Source organism: Epinephelus fuscoguttatus, linkage group LG6 (genome assembly GCF_011397635.1).
Source record: "Epinephelus fuscoguttatus linkage group LG6, E.fuscoguttatus.final_Chr_v1".
Lineage (NCBI taxonomy): Eukaryota > Metazoa > Chordata > Actinopteri > Perciformes > Serranidae > Epinephelus > Epinephelus fuscoguttatus.
Window position 1 is genome coordinate 30,881,653 of NC_064757.1, and position 21,803 is coordinate 30,903,455.

At 43.9% G+C, this 21,803-nt stretch overlaps 2 protein-coding genes across 2 annotated transcripts; both read right to left on the reverse strand.

Annotated features, from left to right (window-relative positions):
* Nucleotides 1-578: 578 nt before the first annotated feature.
* On the reverse strand, nucleotides 579-4,820 carry LOC125890450 (betaine--homocysteine S-methyltransferase 1). The gene is made up of 8 exons (XM_049579095.1): nucleotides 4,680-4,820; nucleotides 3,327-3,459; nucleotides 3,072-3,184; nucleotides 2,711-2,902; nucleotides 2,456-2,603; nucleotides 1,508-1,690; nucleotides 1,184-1,412; nucleotides 579-1,066 (listed from the first exon to the last, which is right to left on the reverse strand). The coding sequence occupies exons 1-8, from the start codon at nucleotides 4,695-4,697 to the stop codon at nucleotides 889-891; spliced, it is 1,194 nt and encodes a 397-aa protein (XP_049435052.1). The 5' UTR covers nucleotides 4,698-4,820; the 3' UTR covers nucleotides 579-888.
* A 337-nt stretch (nucleotides 4,821-5,157) lies between these two features.
* Nucleotides 5,158-7,972, reverse strand: LOC125890449 (betaine--homocysteine S-methyltransferase 1-like). Its single transcript, XM_049579094.1, has 8 exons — nucleotides 7,814-7,972; nucleotides 7,171-7,303; nucleotides 6,977-7,089; nucleotides 6,696-6,887; nucleotides 6,441-6,588; nucleotides 6,164-6,346; nucleotides 5,631-5,859; nucleotides 5,158-5,523 (listed from the first exon to the last, which is right to left on the reverse strand). Exons 1-8 carry the CDS (start codon nucleotides 7,832-7,834, stop codon nucleotides 5,334-5,336), a joined length of 1,209 nt encoding a protein of 402 aa, XP_049435051.1. The 5' UTR covers nucleotides 7,835-7,972; the 3' UTR covers nucleotides 5,158-5,333.
* Between the last annotated feature and the right edge of the window lie 13,831 nt (nucleotides 7,973-21,803).

Below are 21,803 nucleotides of genomic sequence, written 5' to 3' on the forward strand. Positions count from 1 at the left end.
TGACAGATTGTTTTGTGTTTATTGTTTTAAGTTTCCTGAGTTTTAACTGTTGTTACTAAGAGTAATGCCATAATGGATGCATTAATGATGTGAGTTAAAAATGGTAACCTTACTAATATTATTGCTTAATATTCCTTTTTATAGAAAAAAAACACAAACATCCGACAATCACCTTAGAACATTTCACCTACCATGACTACAATAAAGTTTACTTTCTGGATCCTGTTTAAATGTGCACCTCATCATCAGATGTTCTGTGAGCCAACGTCAGTATAACTATACAGTTTTCAGAAAATGTCCAGCTGTCTTTGTAGCAACAACAGGAACTTTTTAACGAGGCATTGGGACATTTCCAGCCATGTTTGTTGGACAAAACCGTGTATTTTAAGCCAAAACATGATGTTTTCCTCACCCTAACCAAGTTGTTTCTGTGCCTATATAGTGACACATTTACCAAAACTGAAAATTGAAATGTAAAGTATCAACATATCTGCGACAAATAAAACAGAGGTTGAATAGCTCTGTCCAATGTCTAATACAGATGATTCACAGCAAGAAAACACATCTCAACAGTCAAGTGGCCAATTCACATTTTATTAGGTGTTTTTTAACAAACTGGTCCAGACTCATGGAAAACAAAAAGGTCCCGATCTTAACACGGGCCGACTCCTGCCTTAAGATGCCACTGTGGCTACATACAAAAGACAGGCTCACAATCAACAGATTGCACAGAACAGCAACAGTCTCAAGTCAAGATTCAGCCCCTGACGTTACGTTTGCTGCAGCACTGTATACAGATAGCGCCCACCACTGTGAAGCGTCAGTAGCTGCACAGCACGGCTGTACGACTGAGGTCTGCTGCCAGCTGTCTGAAAGACACATACGGATTCAGTGGCTTTTTGTCCTGTCAAACAGCTGCTTGAGTTGGTCCTGAGAGGTGGCTTCTTTCTGCTGCATGAGGTCAGTGTGGCCCTTGGTAACACCCCAGCTATCGGGGGTGGACATGGAGGGGCACAGAGGACGACCAGAGGCTGGCTTCAGGTTCTCCCAGTAGTCACGACGGGCTCTAGAAAAGGCAAAGTCAAACCAGTTAGTCACTGGTGCTGAGGAGCTGATGTTTCACATGACTGAGTTTAGGTGCATATTTTTAATATTCAGCGACAGATTAAAAGTTGCCTCTGACCTGGCTCTGACCCAAGGCTTGGTGTGCATCTCCAGACCAGCACCCCAGTTGCCGTGTTTCTCTGATGCAACTGGGAGGAAGCCTCTCTCGGGGGCCAGCTCCTCAGCAACAGCCCTGATGTGATAGGGCTCAAAGCCACAGCAGCCACCAATGAAGTGGATGCCAGCATTGTAGGCCTCTCTGGCGTACTTGTGCATGTCCCAGCGGGACAGGATTCTGGGCTCCAGACCTGAAAGAAGATTTAGAATCAGTTGTATATTCCTGTGTTAAATGCTTGACCTTGCTGCAATGGTAAATTTTACATTTAGCGCAGTATATTATTACCGAAGGGGAACTCTGGCAAATCGATGAATCCCTGGCAGTTGCAGTCGGGGGTGTGGTATGCAAGGGGCTGCACCATGTAGTGAGCCTTCAGCCCGGCCTTCTCCACTCCCTCCTTCATCAACTTGACGGCGTTCACACAGGTCATTGGGTCAAAGTGGCAGTTGACTCCAACAATCTGGGCACCTACGACAACATGCATCAGTGTGAGCTGACTGTTACAGATAAGCATAGCATGAACACAAGAGGAAGAGGTTGAATCTATAAGACACTGATTTCGTTTAATGGTCGACATTTTGGCATTGATAACAGCTGGTAACAGTGTTGGCATGCATTTATTCATTTATGATACCAGTAGACTACTGGTATCATCATCTACTGGTTAGAAATTTTGCCCTTATCAACTTGGAGAGCACTGCAGTCACACCACAAAGGTTATGTGAGGACAGGGGTTCATCAAGTTTAAAAGACTGAGTGTAGGGGTGTCAGTTTCTGTTAATTTTGCTCACGATAGCCAGTTAATTTTAAAATGAAAGTAAAAATTAAACCATAAACTAACATGTGTAACTGGTCAAAAATATTCTGTGGTTAAGGTTAACTGACATCCCATGTCTAGTGTGTAGGATTAAGTGGCATTTAGCAGTGAGAAGTAGGAGAACTATGGTGGCGGATGCAAAAATATCTAGACCCAGCGTCTTATATGTCCATTCTGGGCTATTGTAGAAACAAAATGGTGGACTCTGTAGAAGAGGATCCACTGTGTATGTAAACAGCTAGTGCTAAGCTCACAAGAAACACAACAGTTCTTATTTCAGGTGATTATTTACAAATGGAGACGTAACATAATGGACATTTAAAGTTAAGTCTCACATGTCCTGCTTCTCTTAGATTTGATTCCAGTTTCCAGTAACAAGTTATGCTCATGGGTTTATCAAAGAAAGCTGTACCCACCGGCTTTGACCAGCCTGACGGCACACTCTGCAGCAGAGACGCCGTGCATGTCTCCCTCTGGTCCGATACAAAGAGAAGCAGCCACAGGCTTCCCAGTCTCCTTCAGCACCTCCACAGCCCACACGGCCTCCTCAACGTGCTCAAAGTACTGCAGGACAGACACATCAGCTCACAGTCAGACAATGTTTCAACAGAAAATGCTACAAAAATTCCGTTTTCTATGGTTAAGCGATGTTAGTTTTTTAAAATCTGTACCTCAGCAATCAGGAAGTCCACATTTTTCTTGACGAAAACATCCAGCTGTTTCTTGAAGATGGCCTTCACTTCTGTCTCACTCTTGCAGCTCAGGTAGGATGGAGTCTGAGACACTCCTCCGGCAACCAGAGCGTCACCCTCGTTGGCGACCTCACGGGCCAGATCACAGGCGGCCTCGTTGATCTGAGCTCCCTGTGGAACGAAAGGCAAATTACAGTGAAACAAAAGTGGGAGTCAAGTATCAGCATTTCTATAGTGAGTGGAAAGTTAGATTGCAGGTTTAAAGATAGGTCTACTGCTGATGAGCAGTGCCTTCACAGCTTCCTAAAAGTGGGGAGATGTTTGATGTGATTTAACTCACAGTGAAGCTGAGCTTGTTGCCCCTGTTCTCCAGTTTGTCATCACTGGCGTAGAAGGTGAAGGTCTGCATGACGTTGGCTCCGGCCCTCAGGAACTCCCTGTGCAGCTGTCGCACTGAAATCACCAACAAACAGATTTGCGTGATTAGACAAACACTTAAGGAAAGGCATTTGCATGGAAGACTCACAGAGAATAATGAATAAGCCATTTTAAGTTGAAACAGAGAATTAAGGTTGGTGAAATAGGGTGAGCTCACCTGCTTCAGGGTGCTCTGCAGCGGCCTCAGGGGTCCAGGGACCGGCCTTCACGTAGCCTCTCTTCTCCAGGGCGAACACAAAACCTCCATCGCCGATCACGATCTCCCCGGCGTCAAGACGCTCCAAGATTCCCTGTGATAGTGGGTCAGTGTATATTTAGAATGATGTGGACTGAATGACTACTAGGCAAGTTATTTTAAACCTTAAATTGAGGAGCTTCGATAATTTTTGATTACAAGAGTAAAAGATTAAAACACAGCTACTCAAATGAGAATTTTCATGTTTGGATATTAACACTTTACTCAGGTTATAAGATACTCCTTCTTGTAAAAACTACCATATCTGTAACCTCTAATCGTTTTGTCTAAGTGTTCAGGTAAACCCTAATATCTATACATTTCCCCCTCTTCTCCACAGTGGTTTCCTCGTCCAGTGCACATGCCACCCTTCTCTTAGTGAGCCTGAGTCATCAAGACAGCCGCACATGTCTGAGAACAGCTGCACTGCTTCTAATGACTGACTGACCTGAACCTTTTGATTCCAACACGCTTGATCTGTCAAAGTAAAAATCTGACTTTTTGCGATAACTTAAATCTGAAAAAATTCCGCTTATGTTCTGTTTATTTGATTCACATTTGATTCTGCGTCTGCAAAATGCATTTACACCAAAATTCAGGCATAAAGTGTAAACTGTTGACTAAATAGCAATCTCTGTGATGAGTTTGAATTCACTGCTTTGTCTAAATATTTGCAGGTGTTAATTTATTTATCCACTCATTCATTCACATATTTGAATCTGTGAAAAGCTCCACATGGTGTGCCCTCATGTCATGAACCCTCACCAGATCCTCCTCACCTTAAATGACACTTAGGGTCAGATTTGAGAGCTCAGTCTTTCTGAAAACCCTCATAAATACTGGACTTGCTGAGAGTGACACTGAGGGGTCCAGAGGAGTTTTCATCAGGATGTTTTACAAGTCACTTTATAGTAGCCTTACTGGTCTTATGCCTCCATGAACAGCTCAAAAAGGTTCAGCAGTCAGATATGTGACCTGATATGCCAGTTGTGCAGAAGATGCATTAGAAAGACTAGATCCCTCTGCCCAGAATAAACACAAAAACACAACCATAAAATGTCCCCCTGCCTCCCCTCCTCCACCATTCCCCTGCAGAGCACTGAGATGATTCTCACACACAAATATCTCAGAACTTGAACACTTCTCTTAAATTTGGAGCTCAAGAGTCTGCACAATTAGAAACTAAACATATTATAATTACTAACATTTTGACTCATTTGAATCCCCCACATGGACATTCTGCAGGCTCGTCTCTGGACAAGAGTTCTCACATACCTTCTTTGCTGGTGCCATAATCCTGCAGCTGTGTAGACCCCTGACTGCTCAGGACTTTGAGAGGTTGAAGCAACATTGAAGCGGAGCAGAAGTTCACTATAAATCTCCCCGAAGCAGGGGAGGAGTCTGAGAAGGAGCTGCTCTGATTGGCAAGAGTAGTCATACAACTGCCATGCCCACTCGTTCCCTTCCCCCCTTTTACTGAATGAGAGTATTGTGAGTGTCCCGGTTGATTGGGGTTGTTGGTGTGTTTGTCTGTCCTCCTGCTAGTGGGTGGATTTTCTGTTTTTTGGACCCTGAATAAAGAATTTCGTAAAGTCCAACTTGATAATGGGCAGCCAGTTTGAACATGCCTGTAAGGACTGAGCTCTGAATCAATGCATATGTTAAAAGTGTGAGCTGTTTTTTAAGTTTTAAAAAGGTTTGTTGCAGCAGCCCTGTCGCTCTCATTCAACACTGACGACACATAGTCATAAAATTTGAGTGACAAACTCAGGTTTATTGTTTGGGGTTTACAAAGTAATACTCCACAACTGGAGCATCGCTGTTACAAGTGCTTATTATCGCCAAACTGGACCCAGAAAGACTTCACTCCTTCCCCCTCGTCCCTCTCTCGTTGACCGACCGAAAGGACAGGTGTCGCGGTTTCCTTGCTTATGCAGTGGACTTGGCCTTCTTCTGCATCTCCAGCACGTGCTTCATTTCCTGGCTGGTGGTGGCCTCTTTGTGCTGCAGCAGGTCAGCGTGGCCCTTGGTCACACCCCAGCCCTCTGGCGTGGACATGGACGGGCACTTGGGACGACCGGATGCGGGAGAGAGCTGCTCCCAGTAATCACGACGGGCCCTGTAGGAGGTGAAGATGCAGGTTACACACAGCAGAAAGATCCATAAAATAATATCACTCACATGACTGTGTGCGTGTCAGTGTGCTGAATATGGTGGATGCTATACCTTGCTCTGACCCAGGGTTTGGTGTGCATCTCCAGACCAGCGCCCCACATTCCATGTTTCTCTGAGGCAGCGGCCATTATCCCTCTCTCAGGGGCCAGCTCCTCTGCAATAGCCCTGATGTGGTAAGGCTCGAACCCACAGCAGCCACCAATGAAGCGGATACCGGCCTGGTAAGCTGCTCTGGCATATGCGTGCATGTCCCAGCGGGTCAGGATCCTGGGCTCCAGGGCTGTGGAAGGAAAATGGAGACAATTGAGAAAAGCTGCCTATGGGTTCTCACTACCTTACAATGAGCTGTCTGTATCAACATACGGAGCGGGTTCTCTTTCACAGAGTCCACCATTTTGTTTCTACAGTAGCTCAGAACAGACAAGCCAAACTCTTGCTCTAGACAGGCCCATTCATATTTTCTACATCGGCCACCGTAGTTCTCCTACACACTTGGCACATGGGGGAAGTTTCAGTTGGTTGCAGTGCTAGATGCGACTAAATCCTACACACCAGACCTTTGATGTCCAAGAAAAATGTATTACCGAAGGGGAACTCTGGCAGATCAATGAATCCCTGACAGTTGCAGTCGGGGGTGTGGAATGCCAGGGGCTGCACCATGTAGTGAGCCTTCAGCCTGGCCTTCTCCACTCCCTCCTTCATCATCTTAACAGTCTTCACGCAGGTCATGGGGTCAAAGTGGCAGTTGACTCCAATAATCTGGGCACCTGAGATAACAGAAGGAAATGGTTAACTGCATCAGATAGCGTAAAGACAAAAAAAGTAAAGTGTGAGATTGTGCTGGGTGGATTAAATACCTACCGGCCTTCACCAGCCTGACAGCACACTCTGCAGGAGAGACGCCGTGCATGTCTCCCTCCGGTCCGATGCACAGGGAAGCAGCCACAGGCTTTCCGCTGGTCTTCAGCACCTGCACGGCCCACTCCGCCTCCTCAACGTGCTCAAAGTACTGCATGTCAGAAACAATACAGTCACCACAGAGTGCCCATTTGCTCCAGTAATCATATATCACATTGAAGCAGCTTTGACATGACTTGAAATTAGACATGAATCTACCTCAGCAATCAGGAAGTCCACGTTCTTCTTCATGAACACCTCCAGCTGTTTCTTGAAGATGGCCTTCACTTCTGTCTCGCTCTTGCAGCTCAGGTAGGATGGAGTCTGAGACACTCCACCAGCTACCATGGCGTCTCCTTCACTGGCTACTTCCCTCGCCAGGTCACAGGCGGCCTCGTTGATTTTTGCGCCCTGAAAGAACGAGGCAGACACATCGTGTTTATTGATAAATCCACAGTCAGTGTGGAGGAAAGTGGAGGTCTGAAGCTGGCTGTACTCACAGTGATTTTCAAGTTCTGACCCCTGTTCTCCAGTTTGTCATCGCTGGCGTAGAACGTGAATGTCTGCATGACATTAGATCCTGCCCTCAGGAACTCCCTGTGCAGCTGACGCACTGATGGAAACATACAGATTTGTCATATCTTCCCTCCCTGTGGTATTTGGATATAATGCTTGTGTGTGTGCGCTGTCTTACCAGCCTCAGGGTGTGTGACAGAAGCCTCAGGAGTCCATGGCCCGGCCTTCACATAGCCTCTCTTCTCCAGAGCAAACACGAAGCCGCCATCGCCAATCACCACCTCACCAGCGTTCAGACGCTCAAGGATACCCTGTGGGAGCAAAGGGACCCACGCACACTGTTCACTGGAGCTCCACACTGAATAGTTCATAAGCTTACTGATAATTTGTACATCACTCAATATTGCTATAAATACAACAGGGAGGAAGGACAGACAAAATGTATGTGAATTAAAGACAGTATAAGACATGTAATGTCATGCATGTATGCCCCTGCAGTGTTTGTTGCAGTTGGTGCAAATGGGTGCAAAGGTACAGAGGTAAAGAGGTTTTCTAGTCTGAGACTCTCCAGCACTGACCGCTTCAGTCTGGCTGTTTCACACACAACATGCACACACACACACACACACATAAAACCTGCAGTGAAAACACCTCACTCATAACAGCACAGTCCATTGACCAGCAGGACAACTTTGACCTGCTGTATGTAATTACATTGCACGATGTTAAAGACTTGCATGCTGCATCAACAACATCTCTGTTCTCTGCAGAGTGACAGAAGTGGTATACACGCAGTATCCTCACAAGCGACGTTGTTTTACCTTCTTGCCAGCTGACATCATCTTCCCAGTTTCAGTTGCAGCACCAAGCACTTGGTAACAGCGAACCCCGCTTTTGACCCGGAGAGTGAGGAGAGACGCTCCTTGCCAGCTTTATACTACGGGATGAACATGGGAGGATTTCATTTTGGTGCCAAATTCACGTATAATTGCCACATGTCTGTTTGGACATTTTGCAACAGAGTCTGCCTGACAGATCAATGGAGATGGCATGGGCAGCAGTCAGCTCAGGTAGGACAGGGACATGTGATCTGCTGTAGAGCGAGACATCTGCCAGTTTAATGATTACGTTAACATTTAGATTGAATATTAAACCATTTGTGCTGTGCTGCAAACTGCTTTCTGGTAAATTGTGGGCTGCAGTGGAGTAACACATAAAAGGATTAGCTTAAAAGACCAGACTTTGGAGAAGCAAAGCCGCCGCCTGCAGATACATACAGCCTGATTACAACAACTCAAATCATTCTGGTGTTTGTCTTCTTCATGTGACCCTGAAATGTCTGATGCAAGTAGAGACTTTACAAACTTGCAGTGTCCTCACAGTGGAACCATCTTCAAAGGCCTGAAGAGATAAGCTTGTACAGTATTATGCACCTCTGTCCAATTCTTGTTGATCTTGAAATATAAGACTGGCGATGCTCCCAACTCGAGGCTCAGTGCAATGTGAGGTGACTGACGGAAGCTCCTACTGTGGGCCTCAGAACAGAAGGAAAGATTTGTGGTTTGTGTATGTTAATCTGTGCGAACTACTCAATTAGGAGACTGACAAAATTGAATTATTTAAAGTTAATAAAACTGATAATATTCATTATTTCTGGCCACTCTTTTGTGGGAATCTGCCTTTTAACTTGTCCAAAACTCTGGATTTCAAAACCACTGCTGCATTTAGATCGCTACAGGTTAACCAGTAACACCTCCTGCTCAGTCCTCTGCTGATCTTATTTTTCAATGCACTGCACACAGACACACATTAAAACACACACACACACACACACACACACACACACACACACACACACACACGGAAACACACAGAGATACGGGATATTGACCTTCAGTAGAGTGCTGGTGTATAGCTCTGTCTGCTCTGGGTCTATCCAGTTTCAGGGGGAATGTTACAGATAGGTGTTTATCAACAGAGTCAAAGTTCAGAAAAATGCCTCTAATCTATAGTTCAACATAGGATTTCATCAGCTTGAATCAGGTGTGCACAGATCACTCTGCTGATCTAATGTTGCTGTGGTTAAACTGTGCAGCAGTTTAACTTCCGTCAGTCGGTAATGTGACGTCAGCCATTCAGTCTGTGTCTTTATTACACTCTGCTTCTTTTGATGCTTTCTTATGGTACAGCTTTGTGTTTTTAATCTGTTTGCTTATTGTGTTGTTCTTTGTTTTTGTACAGTTCACTTATTTTACGTACTTATATATTGCTTTTTTTTCCCCTACCGATGCATCCTGTTAGCATTATCGCTCAGATGTGCGGACTCGAGTCACATGGTTTGACTCATGTCCCAAATTTGATGACTTTTGACTCGACAAAATAAAAAAAAAACTTGCAACTCAGCTTGGACTTTAACACCAATGACTCGTGACTTAATTTGGACACGAGCCTTTTGTGTTGAAAATACTTGATACTATCCCCCCGAGCCCAAGCAAAAAAATGTGTTAATCAAAAATGTGTGTCATGAATTTGTTAATTTCCCTTCATTCCCTGAATTGACTAACTTTAATGGTTTTTATTCCCAGCAAGTCAACATTTACTTCCCCAGATCCATTTAGTTTGAACCAGTCCAACAGCATCCAAACAAACTGCAGGAGAAAGCCATGAAGAACTAAAGTTATGTTACTGAAAGAATTATGCAAAAGATAATTTAGTTTGCAAAAACTAGTCAGTGCTCAACAAAGAAACAAATAAGAGCATAGGTCGAAAATTTCAGACAGAGACACAACTATGTCCAACAAAATTGTTTTAACAAAGAAGTGCAAATTGTGAAAGAACATTCATGGTTTTTGTAAATTTAGTTTAGGGTTTGGGGCTTGAGTGCAAAGACCTGAGACTTTTTGAATGCTTCCATTTCATGAACGGTGCAACCATAAAATGGCATCTTGGGTTTGGATATGTCACTGAGTGTAAACATAATATAACTTCAACTAAGAGCTGGAACAATATCATTTCCTCTGAAAGGGAAAAGTTCACTTCACAGGCCAGAGGAATAGTTTGAATCTATCTCTTAAATATGAAGCCACGAGGCGGTTAGCTTAGTTAAGTAGAAAGACAGGAAACAGGGGGAAACATCTAGCCTCTGTTCTTGATCAATCTCTCCAGCACCTCTGAGGTTCACTGAAGATTTACTCTCTTGTCTGTTTAATCTGTGCAAGATGTAGTAGTTAAACATTTTTTGGAAGGGCGAGGTGACGTCCTGGAGTCAAACTCATGGTAAAAACAGCAACACTCCAAGAAATCACTGCATCCAACCAAAACAAGCACATAATCTGTAAAACCACCAACTGTTCTTTTTACACTTTGCTTTTTGTACAGATTAAACAAATGAGATATAACATTTAATTAATGAACTTTAGACAAAGCCAAGCTAGCTGTCTCTTGTTCCCAGGCCTTGTGCACCTTGTTAAAAACTAGGCTCTCAAACAAACAGGAGAAATATGACCAAGAAAGGTTAAGAGTTTGTGACCTTTAGCTTGTAAAAGGTTACCACACGGAGCAGCCAAAAATTGTTAAAAGGTTACTAAAATCAGTGCCTTAAACTGGTGGGCGGGTGACGACTGTAAGCGCACCACTCAGTCATTCATCCAAGGGGAAAAAATAGTTCGTCCTCACAGGCAACTGAAACTTTTTTGTACCGGCTGCGTTTAGAGAGGAGTGGTGTGTTTACTATAAGGTGTAGTAGTTTCACTTGCAGAGGCACCAAAAGGAACCTTCTGAACGTCTTCCCCCAGGCACAGGGGTTAAAGTGTGCATGTGTGGTGCACATGGTGTTTTCAGTGAGCGTTTCTCCACATGTTTGCGAGTGTGTAAGAGCAGAAATAGCTCTGATGTGTCGAGTGTCACTGAGGTGCTGCATCAGGTGGCAGATCTCCACAATGGAGGGGACCCCCAAATTCCAAGAGCACATTGAACCACGAGTCTGTTCTGAGAAGAGCAATGAAATACACCCCAGGGAGCTCTGCTCACCATGCCCACATTACATCATGTTGACTGACCCAATGACTTGTGCAACACGCAATGAAGAGACCAAGAAGGCTTGGAGTGATCGGGAGTTTTCAGAAAGGGATATGATTGCCTGTTTTTTTATTTTAGAACTTTGCCCCTTTTGTAATAAGTCTTCTTTATTCTTCAGAGTTCTTACATGTAAGGCCATGTGGTTTTGTACCGTGGTTCAGTTGTATGAAATCTATTTACATGGTCTATGTCTACCATATCTCATTTCACTGGAGTTATTCCAGCTATTCCAGTTAGAGTATCAGGAGATGACCAGCAGCTGTACTGAAAAATGTTTTCTCTTTGCAGCCACAACTAGTTCTCGCAGGCTGAAGCTGGAACTGGGGCTGTCCATGAAGTTACAAAGGGACCAAAGGCTGAAGCAGACGGTGAAAGGAGAAGGAGTGATGGCTGATTGGGCGGGGGAGGAGGAACTCACTCACTTCACAGTGGGCTGGGGCTGGAATAGCTGAAGGGGTGAGGATCGGGCTGGGAAAAAGGCCACATTTGAGGCATGAGAGTGGGGGGGAAGAGGCTGCGCAAAGTTAGAAGTTTGCAAGCACGGCTCTTTCTGTGGGGAGACACATTTGTAATGTGAATGACCTGGGCTGACACTGATAAAGTTGTGGTTAACTATTAACTCCTAATGAACTGATAAAATGTTGGACTTGTCACATGCTCCTCTGGCCATGTGGCAACACAGGTAGAGCACTGAAAATTGTTCTCTGGATTATGTTTTTGCATTGAAAACTGCATTGCAAGTTATGGTAATGTTGCTGTGTGCTGATTATTGACCGGTTTCTCTGCAGCTTTACATCATTGCGCATGCATGTGTTTCTGTGTGTGTGCAGAGTTTGTAAAAGTTCCCCACGTGCTGAATTCAGTGCACCCTCAATCAGAAAATGAAAATGATGTGTATAAGAGCATGTAATGCCAACACTACCCCACCTCTTGGTGCCATTTCTCCCTATACAACCTTCACACATGTTGTTTTTCTGTGTTGCTTCACTCTCCTCTCCCTGTCATAGAGGGACTCCCTGTGCCACTGCAGCCCCCCGTTTACATCCACCCCTGCCTCTGGTCCAATCACAGCTCAAGCCGAAGAAGACATTCTGCTGAAACCGTCCATTCTTTGTGGATTTGTAGGCCACAGGAAGACAGATAGGGAGAGAGACACTGAGTGAGAGGAGGAGGAGGAGGAGGAGGAGGAGGAGAGAGAGCACTCTGTGACCTATAAACTTGCTGTAGTCTTTGTAGATGTGTTAATTATTTCTCCTGTGATTCATAAACACTGGTGGAGAAATCAAATGTCACAGCCACTCATCATGACCTGCTTCTTCTAAACTTTTTAAAAATGTTTTAGATTTACTACATTTAAAAAAGTAGTAAAAATCATACAATGTAATACTACTTTCAGACACAAGAGGGCACAACAGTGCACCTCTCAGTAAGTGTTTTTCTCTCATGCACAGACGTGAAACTTGAAACCTGCATACAGGAGAGAAGAAACATAATTCACATGCTTTCATACAGGGAACAAGAGTTCACTGAATGGGTTGATCAGCAGTAAAAGATTTCAATGACATGTTAAGGCCGTTGGAGTCAAATCTCAATCCAGTGGAAACTGAGGTGAGGTGTTGAGGTGTTTGTGCTCTCAACCTCCATCAACAAAACACCCTTATCAAGACATGAGACAATAAAAATAAGAAAAAAGAAGACTGGTAGCTTTCCTGATACTGTCAACTGACAGGGTTTTTTTTCGGTGGAAGGTCATCTTCACCAGTGCTTTGTTGTCATTTGCTCTGTACAATAAAGTAGTCTTGTTAAATGTTATCATCCCTCACACTGGCTGTTAATTAGGGCTTTTGATGTGTCACAAATAGGTTCCCTGTGAAGATTTTTTAAATTATTATTATTTTTTTTTAAGGTTTTTAAGTTTGCCTCTTTACTAGGAAACGGGTTCCCATAACATACCGACACAGTCAATTAAAATTTCACTCATAACTCTTTGTGTAGGCCCAGTTGAATATTACAGTAATAATGTATGGTTATTACAAAGTTCCATGGCACACTGGGCCTGGCATCAGGGCACACCAGTGTGCTGCGGCACACCATTTGAGAACCACTGGTCTAGTGTGTAAGATTTAGGGGCATCTAGGGGTGAGGGTGCAGAACTTGAACTTGTCCCGTTAGCCAGGCGTGTAGGTGCACTGCGGGGGCTGAGACGAAAACTCAAATGGTCCTATCTAGAGCCAGTTTGTCTGTTCTCAGCTACTGTAGAAACAACATGGTGGATATGTGAGAGAGAAGCAGCTCCTCATGTAGATATAAATGGCTCAATGTAAGGTGACATAGTTATGACTGTTAGACACAATTTCTGGCAACAGATGGTCCTAAATCCTACCCACTGGCATACACACACAAGTATATCTGTGATTCAGATCCTGATCCAGGTTGTTTGCACACGGTTCTCAACAGGGAGGTGGCTGAGTTGCTGGCTAGCAGCTAACGGTGCTAACAATGCCAACAGTGCTGACCAAACCGGTCTCACTCCAAGGTCGTCAGGACAAGAACGGAAGTTAAAGCAGCAAATGTTCAAGTAAGGCAGGTGAGAGGGATGTTGGATGGTTCCAGCAAACACAGACTTTCACCCGTGTTCACGTCCGTTAAGATCATAAAGCCAAACCCTGTTCTTTTTTCCTAAACCTAACCACGTCTCTTAGTTGTTGGAGGAAATTTTTGCTGTTATATGAATGCTCTGAATGTTGTACATAACTCCTTTAATATTAGCGTAGTATTAGTTTGTGCACAGGCACTTAAAGGCAAAAGGACCACAAAAGGCCTTCACTGACAACCTGTCAGAATATCAAAATGTTAATGCAAGTGTGTAGCCTGGAAATCCAGACCCAAATCTAGAAAGATTTAGGGTCTGGCTATGAGTAATGAAAATGGTCCAACTCAGGGGCGGCACCACGCATGCATTTGAAAATATCACTGCACACAATTGGATAACACTACGACCAATCAGAACAATACTTAGCACTTAGCTACCAGCAGAACTAACTGGTAGATTAGACGTATCTGGTCTGCAAAACAGCAAAAACGTCCTTCTTGCAAAGGAAAGATTCGAGCGCCGTGTTCTGTTCCTCTTTTAGAGAAAAAGCCAAGTCTAACTCGTTCATTGTAGCGGTCAAAGCCGTTTCAAACAACTTGTGTTCATCCGTAGCCATCTTGCAATGTTTACCGACTGATTCCGGACTTCGTCGTCGCAGCGCTGTCATCATCTGTTACGCTCACCTCTGGCCCGCCTATATCAGATACACCGATGTGATTGGTGCAGCTCGGCTCCAACGGCATGGGTAATGAGCATCATTACTGATTGCCAGAGTGACTTGCTGAGCAAATTCAAATTGTGCTCTCGTGAGAACTCTGGATTTCCAGGGTAGCAAGTGTGTTAAGTATATAAAAATGCGTTTTCACTTCTCCGCTTTTTCATGTTTCTTAAATGCACATCAGCTTTGGTATATAACACAGATTTGTGTGTACAGCTACAGCAGCTGCTTCACAACAGGTGAACACATAAAGTAAAGAGAGGGATGGTTTGATTCAACAAACCTGTAGTTCACTGTAATAAAGCAGCGGCATAGCTTTTCATTACCTTCTTCTTTTTATCACCTCTAAGAAGTGACTGTAAAGATGCGGAACTGTATAGAAGGTTTACAGTAACTCGTCTTTTAACTGCTGCTTCTAATGTCACAGTAAAGTTTACCAGCATGACTGTACAGAAAGCGGGACAGCTACAGCCTGCCACTCCTTGAATGTGCTAAAAGAGATAATCAGCAGGAGAATATATTGTCAAATATTAGACAAGTCCAATGAAGTCCAACTTGATCACATAACAATACTCTCTTGATATCCTCAGGTACACTTTCTATATTTTACGGCTGTATGATTGTGAACAACATTCTCGAGGAACAACCATCTTCAAACGTCAGACTGAGTTAGCTGGTGTGTGTTGTTTCTCTTTTGTTTGTTAGCAACCACAGACGTGTTGTCCAAACACAGTTCACAGAGTCACCTGCATCCAACAGTTGTGTTTATTTTGGCGAAACAAACAGCAGTGTATCACTGTTGATGTGAGTCAGGTTCGAATGCTTAATGTGATTTTTGGGGAATGAGTCAGGGGATGCTGTGGATCGTTCCTGGTGTGTGCAGGTTGATTAATATGTTGAGATTAGTATAAGAGGGTTTGTCAGATAAATAAAATTCAGATAAGCAAAGAGTCAAAATGTTTGTAAAGCACACGGTGAGCCAAACACACTCTTCAAAATCACCATATAAGATCATCTCTAGTTTAGGTATTTGTGTGCTCGCTGATGAGTCACACACAGATCAAGCAGCCCTGCTGTTTTTTGTTTATTAGATTAAATTAAATGCAACCTGATGATATATCGTCTTTATTCCTAAAGCCTTTAATCATGGTTGGCTTGTCCCAGCAGGATCTGTGCGCTCTGACTGAGTGACCTAACTCATCTGTTACGTTCTTCTTTCCTGTGTTTTTGTTTTTGTGGTACAAAGTCTTGTGTCACCTTTATGTCACGCTTTATTTGTGTCTCACGTGTCCCGCTGTGACCTCATTGTCAACATCAAACTAGATACTGCTGGGAATTCCCCCCAAACAAAAATGGAAATGATGGATTCTCCTTTATTTTTCTAAATGCCAGGTCTCTCACCACACTGCTGCCTACTGTGTGTTTATGTTTACCTCACCGGACTGAAGCATTTTAACCCCTGATTAACTGGATTCTTTCAAGGACTGGCAGAACGTGTGTGAAAGAACAACATGATCTCAAGGTATTCTAACTGAAAATAGTTGCATTAGGTTTGCAAAGACTGGATGAAAATGAATCTGTTTGGCATTATTAAATGTTACTTTGTTAAAGGCCTGCATGACAGGAAATAACTCTTCATACCAGCAGGCGATGTTAGTCTGTATTCGTCATTCAAAAAAAGGAAACCAGAAGATCAACAGGACAGATTCAAGCGCTAGTTAGCCAGTTAGCACATTAAAGACCAAATGAACAATAACACAAACAATTACAAACTGTTTCTGCTAAGGAGCTCAATGGCTAAAAAGTAATATTACCTCATAAAACAAGTTTGTCTTGATCTTACGCCCTCTTTCTTATCCTCCATCAGTTGTTTCCTGTCCTCACTTCCATATCTCTTGTCGTGCACTGAGCTCAAGTGCCAATCAGTGATTTCACTCACTGATGGCCCGCGACAGCAATTTAACATGCGGAACTGGCCAAAAAAACAAGTGCCAATGCTGCTGGGCACACTGCAGGAGCTAGGGCGACGGACATTTACTGCTGGCCAGACACTGACCAATGGCACACACTTACCTTGGTGTATCAGGGCCCTGAAGGCCCAAATGTACCAAACTGACATCAAAGAACTTCAACACATGGCAAAGACTACAGCCAACAGTCAACAAGCACATATGTTCTGCGCCTGCATAAGAGGAGATAACTCACCTTAGCAGGAGGCAGCAGTAGTCTGTATTTCTCACTCAAAAAGGGGAGACCTAAATACTAGTGGGACAGATTCAAGATGTTTCTCTTCTCATAAATGGAACTGAACTGCTAATCAGATTGGGGCTCCACTGACCCAATTTCCAATTCAACATGCTAAACAATCAAGCAACAAGGGCCAACTTCATCTAACAGTGTGGAATACAGTGCAAAAACTAGGGTGACAGATGCTCATTGACAGCCCACCGTTGTCCAACGGCCAACTGTCACCTTGGTATGTGACGGCCCCAGACAACGCTCTTCACCACCATCAGCAAAACACCAAAATGAGCATAGTGTTAGTTCAGGCAGGACACAATGTCAAACTCAGCTCACATCACAGCTATATCAGCTGATCTCAAACAACCCAATCAACTGATGGAGCAGCTGATTAATGGAAGATCACATGATTCTTTTCTATGCAACCATTTGGCAGATCTCATTCAGGGCACCCTATTTAAACTGCTCTGGCCTGCCTACTAATTCCTCTGCAAGATGCTTTGCAACCTGCCTCCACCCCAGCTCCTCCTTTTCATGCTGTATCTGATTTATCGGTGTCATTTCTGTTTGTCATTGATGCTGCTCTGTTCTGTTACTGGGGGTCTTTGCTGCTGCTCTCCCTGCATTAGGTTTTCCGTGTAGGTGCATGGAAGGGCAGGGGGGGTTGCTGTTGCCTTAAGACTTTCCACGTAGACATGTGGAAATGTTGGAGAGGCCTCAGGCTTTCTGCGTGGGCCTAGGAAAGGCAGAGGCCCCAGAACAGAGCAATACTACCAAATATAATACCACAAATGGAAATAAAGTTTTATTTGACTAAAGTGTTCCTGACTGAAATGTGGGAATATCTGTTGGAAGGATGGTGTTCATCACTCCTGTAGAGTTCAGAGACTTGAAGAATCAATGCTAAAAAGCACTGAAGCTCTTCTGATGGTGTGTGGTGGCCCGAAACCTTATTAAGGCACTTTATGTTGTTGTTTGTTATCCATGTTTATTTGTTTATGTGGAAGGTTTTAGGCTGCTAAGATTTGTATGTGTGAAACTAGAATTTATGAGTATGATTTGTTTTTGACTTAGTTCTGAAAACTCAATAAACCTATTCTTTTGGAATATATATATATATATATATATATATATATATACTACACGATTTATCTGTTGTTAGTTTTAGAATCAGTGCAGCTGTATTTCTCAAGCCCTACTGCAATTAACACAATTATACCAGTTCTTATTTTCACACACATACACACATATCTGTACACACACGCACCAGAAATGGCATCATGGCATCATTTCTGCAAAGACAGCATAACTTCCTCCCCACAGCCACTAACCATTAAACCCAATCATCTCTCCCAGTGTCTCTTCAGTCCCATGGAGTTGCCCTGCAGCTAAGAACATCTTCCTACCACTGAGACCAGAGCGCTGTCCTGACCACACTTATCTATTTACAGACTTCTTTGCCTCCCACAGTGTTCTCACCAGGATGACACACACACAGACAGATCTGGTGTGGAAAGAGGAAGTGCTGAAGGCAGGGCCGACCAAATGACACAGTGGCTCGGCCATGGTGGAGCACAGAGGCACCGTGTGAGCGAGGAGACAAACTGTAGGGTATGAAGTTTGAGGCTGTGAAGAATGTCAGGAGGGCAGCGTGAAGAGCTGCACTCAACAAACTCCCACTGCAGCATCCCAAGGAGGAAATGAGAGCTGGTGTTAACAGGCTGCGAAGAGGAGTTGTTGCTGTTTTTTAAGATTTGTATAGAAAATAACAGAAAAAGCATGCTGTGGGAATGCAGTAAATACCAGTGTGGTGAAACTCAGAATGTTTGAGCTGCACAGTCACAATCACTGCAAAACATGGGGGAAAAGCCTGAAAAGCCATGATGACGCATGTCAAACACATAGGTGGTCACAATTAGACCCTAAACAACGCTGACACTTTATGGGAACTTTGCTCACCATTATTTCTGACAGCCTTGACAGAAACTGCACTGGATGAACTTTATCAAACTGCTATTTACCGCCAGGCCCACACAAAGAAATGGCAGGGCCCTGAAGAAGGTCCAGTGAATGACAAAGACGTCCATATAATCACATAACAAGCTCACCAAACTGACGCTGTGCTAAAAAAGACTGGAAACTGCATCAAGGAGACATTTGACCTTTGTTATTTGCCTCAGTGCAATCTTGAGCGCAGTTTGTTGCCAACATTGCTTATCTGTTTCACTGGTGGTATTTATCTTTATTGTTGGGGTTTGGAGTAGAGCCGCTGCTCCTTTGCGTCAAAAGAGGTCGGTTGAGGTTGTTGGGGCATTTGATCAGGATGCCTCCTGGGCGCCTGCTGTTGGAAGTGCTCCGGGCATGTCTCACTGGTAGGAGGCCCCTGGGCAGACCCAGAACACTCTGGAGGGATTACATATCTGATCTGGCCTGGGAACGCCTTGGAGTCCCCCAGGAGGAGCTGGACAGTGTTGCTGTGGAGAGGGACGTCTGGGGTGCTTTGCTCAGCCTGCTGCCCCTGTGACCCGGCCCCAGATAAGCAGTTGAAAAAAGAAGGATGGATGGAGCAGAGTAGTCACAGTCGGGTGTTTTTTCAACATCACAGCTCCTCCACTCACTGAAGCATCTTTACCAGATTTGGATGCATGTTCCCTGTCAGAGTATCTAAAACAAAGAGACTGAAGACATGAAGCCGAACATGTGCAAGGCCTCACAAAGACAAGGCTTGAGGATCCCTCCAAACAGACTACTCTCTCCTGGTGTAGGAATTTGGGAAAGAGGCATCCCATTGAAGCTGAACAAAAGTCACTGAATACAATTAAATTAGTTAAATTAAATGATCATCAATTTTTATCGATCTTTTGTTCAACATTTACAGTGTGCAAGACCTAATATGGGACATTTCATACATAAAGGCAGCTCACAGTGCTTTAAGGCCTACAGAGAACATGATAAACGGACTCTTGGAGCTGTTAGCCGACTGCTACATGATTTAAAGCAGACTTAGACTAACAGGAATATTTTAAACATGATTCCTAAACACACCAGAAGTCAGCTGAGAAAAGACATTTGTTTCCATCCTGCATAAAACAAAAACATGAACATGTTTTTCAAACCTGTCTGTGAATAATACCACTGTTACTCACCATTCAAGTGACTCTAAACAGAGCTGTGCAGGGCCTACGTCAATCTATATGGACTTCCTCCAGCAGTTTATCACCGTCAACATTTAACATTGCTTACAAGCCACACAAATCCTTCCAAACATGCAGTTGGGGCCCAGCGTCATTCACTGTTCCCTGCTACAATGTATTTGCCCTGCCTAGAATTTTCATATGGTCCCAGTGTGACAGTCAGTCCCTGGGTTGTCACAGTTCCACTGACCACAATGTAATAAGTGTGGTTTATGTCTGTAGCTCAGCTCCCTGAATGAAGAGAGAGGAAAGAACAGTTTCTTCTCTGCAGGAGGAGACGCGGCGTGCAGAGGCAAGCTTATGATCTCAAACCTTTTCTGGAGCCTCAGTGAACAAAACAGAGAAGGTGATTATCTTTAATGCAGCCTGGTGAAACAACAGAGTCTGTATGAGTCCACAGCCAAGAATCAGAGCTGTCAAGTTAAAGTTAAGTCTCAGTTGCCTACTTATATAGAGTTCAGTATTTTGGTTAATATGCTTTTTTGAATTCTTGCAAAGGGTTTGTCGATTGAAACCTTGCATGTCGGTAAATATGAAGTGACAACCAGCAGCCAGTTAGCTTAGCTTAGCATAAAGGCTGTAAACAGTGGTAAACCGCCAGCCTCGCTCTGTCCTAAGGTAACAATATCCACCAGCCAGCACCTCTCAAGCTCACTAATAAACATGTTAAATGTTCCTGGCTCTATCTTAACAAAAGCCAGATTGAAATTACAGCTTTTGAACCGAAAACTTGATATATTCCAAGTTTTTGCCTTTCAAGACTCAAACAAAGTCTTTAGGAAGTCAATTCCTGGTTGTGACTTATGTCTTACTAAGACATACTAAGGCCCAATCCCAATACACCCCTTAACCCTACCACTTGCCCCTACTCCTCCATTTTGCGCTTTCACGCATAGGGGTAGGGATGTCCCGATTCTCACTGAGGCAGAGGGGATATAGGGCCCTCCAAACGAAGTTTTTTCAGAGGCACACTTCAAAGTGAGTGCTACGAGAAATCTCCCAGAATGCCTTGTGAATCACTGGCAAGATGGCAGGGAAGGCTTCAGAGGCAATGAAAGAAAACCATAAATGTAAGTATTTTCTTCGTAACTAAAGATTTAAAGACTATGATAACCATCGGAAATGTCATTTCAATGTATTATATACATTTGTTCTAACAAACATAACAAAAAACAATAGTTGTGAGGTTTCCCTGGCAACATACTTGTCACGTCTTTTTATGACATCACTGACGACTAATGATGACGTTTCCGGATATGAAGGGTTGTCCCATTTCATAGGGGAATATTTCAACCCCTACCCCTTGTAACTTTGTTGCAAAGAGCAAGGGGCACTCAAAAAAGAGGTGTAGGGGTAGGGGTAGGGGCGAAAATGAGAAATGGGACTGGGCCTAAGACTAAGGACACAGCCTTTGTACATAGGGTGCCTGCTCTACCAGGTGAGCTAGTGGGCACCCCGATATGTACATTCTGACATCAGAAACAGAAAAATCCTCTGGCCTCAATTTCAAGTGTCTGAAAAGTGACTGAAATGACCCTACTCCTGGGGCACGTTCAATCTCAAAATGTTTTGCATCTTTTTTGAATGACACGTTCCTTTAAATGGTATGAAACAGTGTACAACGTGATTTTGGGTACATTTTCTCTCATTTGGTGGGTGCTTCAGAGGTGTTAAAGGCATTTTGCCTTTATAGACAGGACAGTAAGGTGTGAAGGGGGAGAGAGAGAGGGGTAATGACATGCAGCAAAGGGCCACAGGCTGGAGTTGAACCCCGGCCGCTGCAGCAGCAGCCTTGTACATGGGGCACCTGCTCTATCCACTAAGCCACCGACGGCCAAAGGCACCACCATTTTCAGCCCGTTTTCACTCTGAGGTTGTCGAAATCCAGCGCATATGCAGTGACTTGCAGTATCAGACACTGTCCTTTCACGTCAGCATGATATGTTGCCAGTCACCATTAGAGTTTAAAGGCGCTCAGCAGCTTTTTT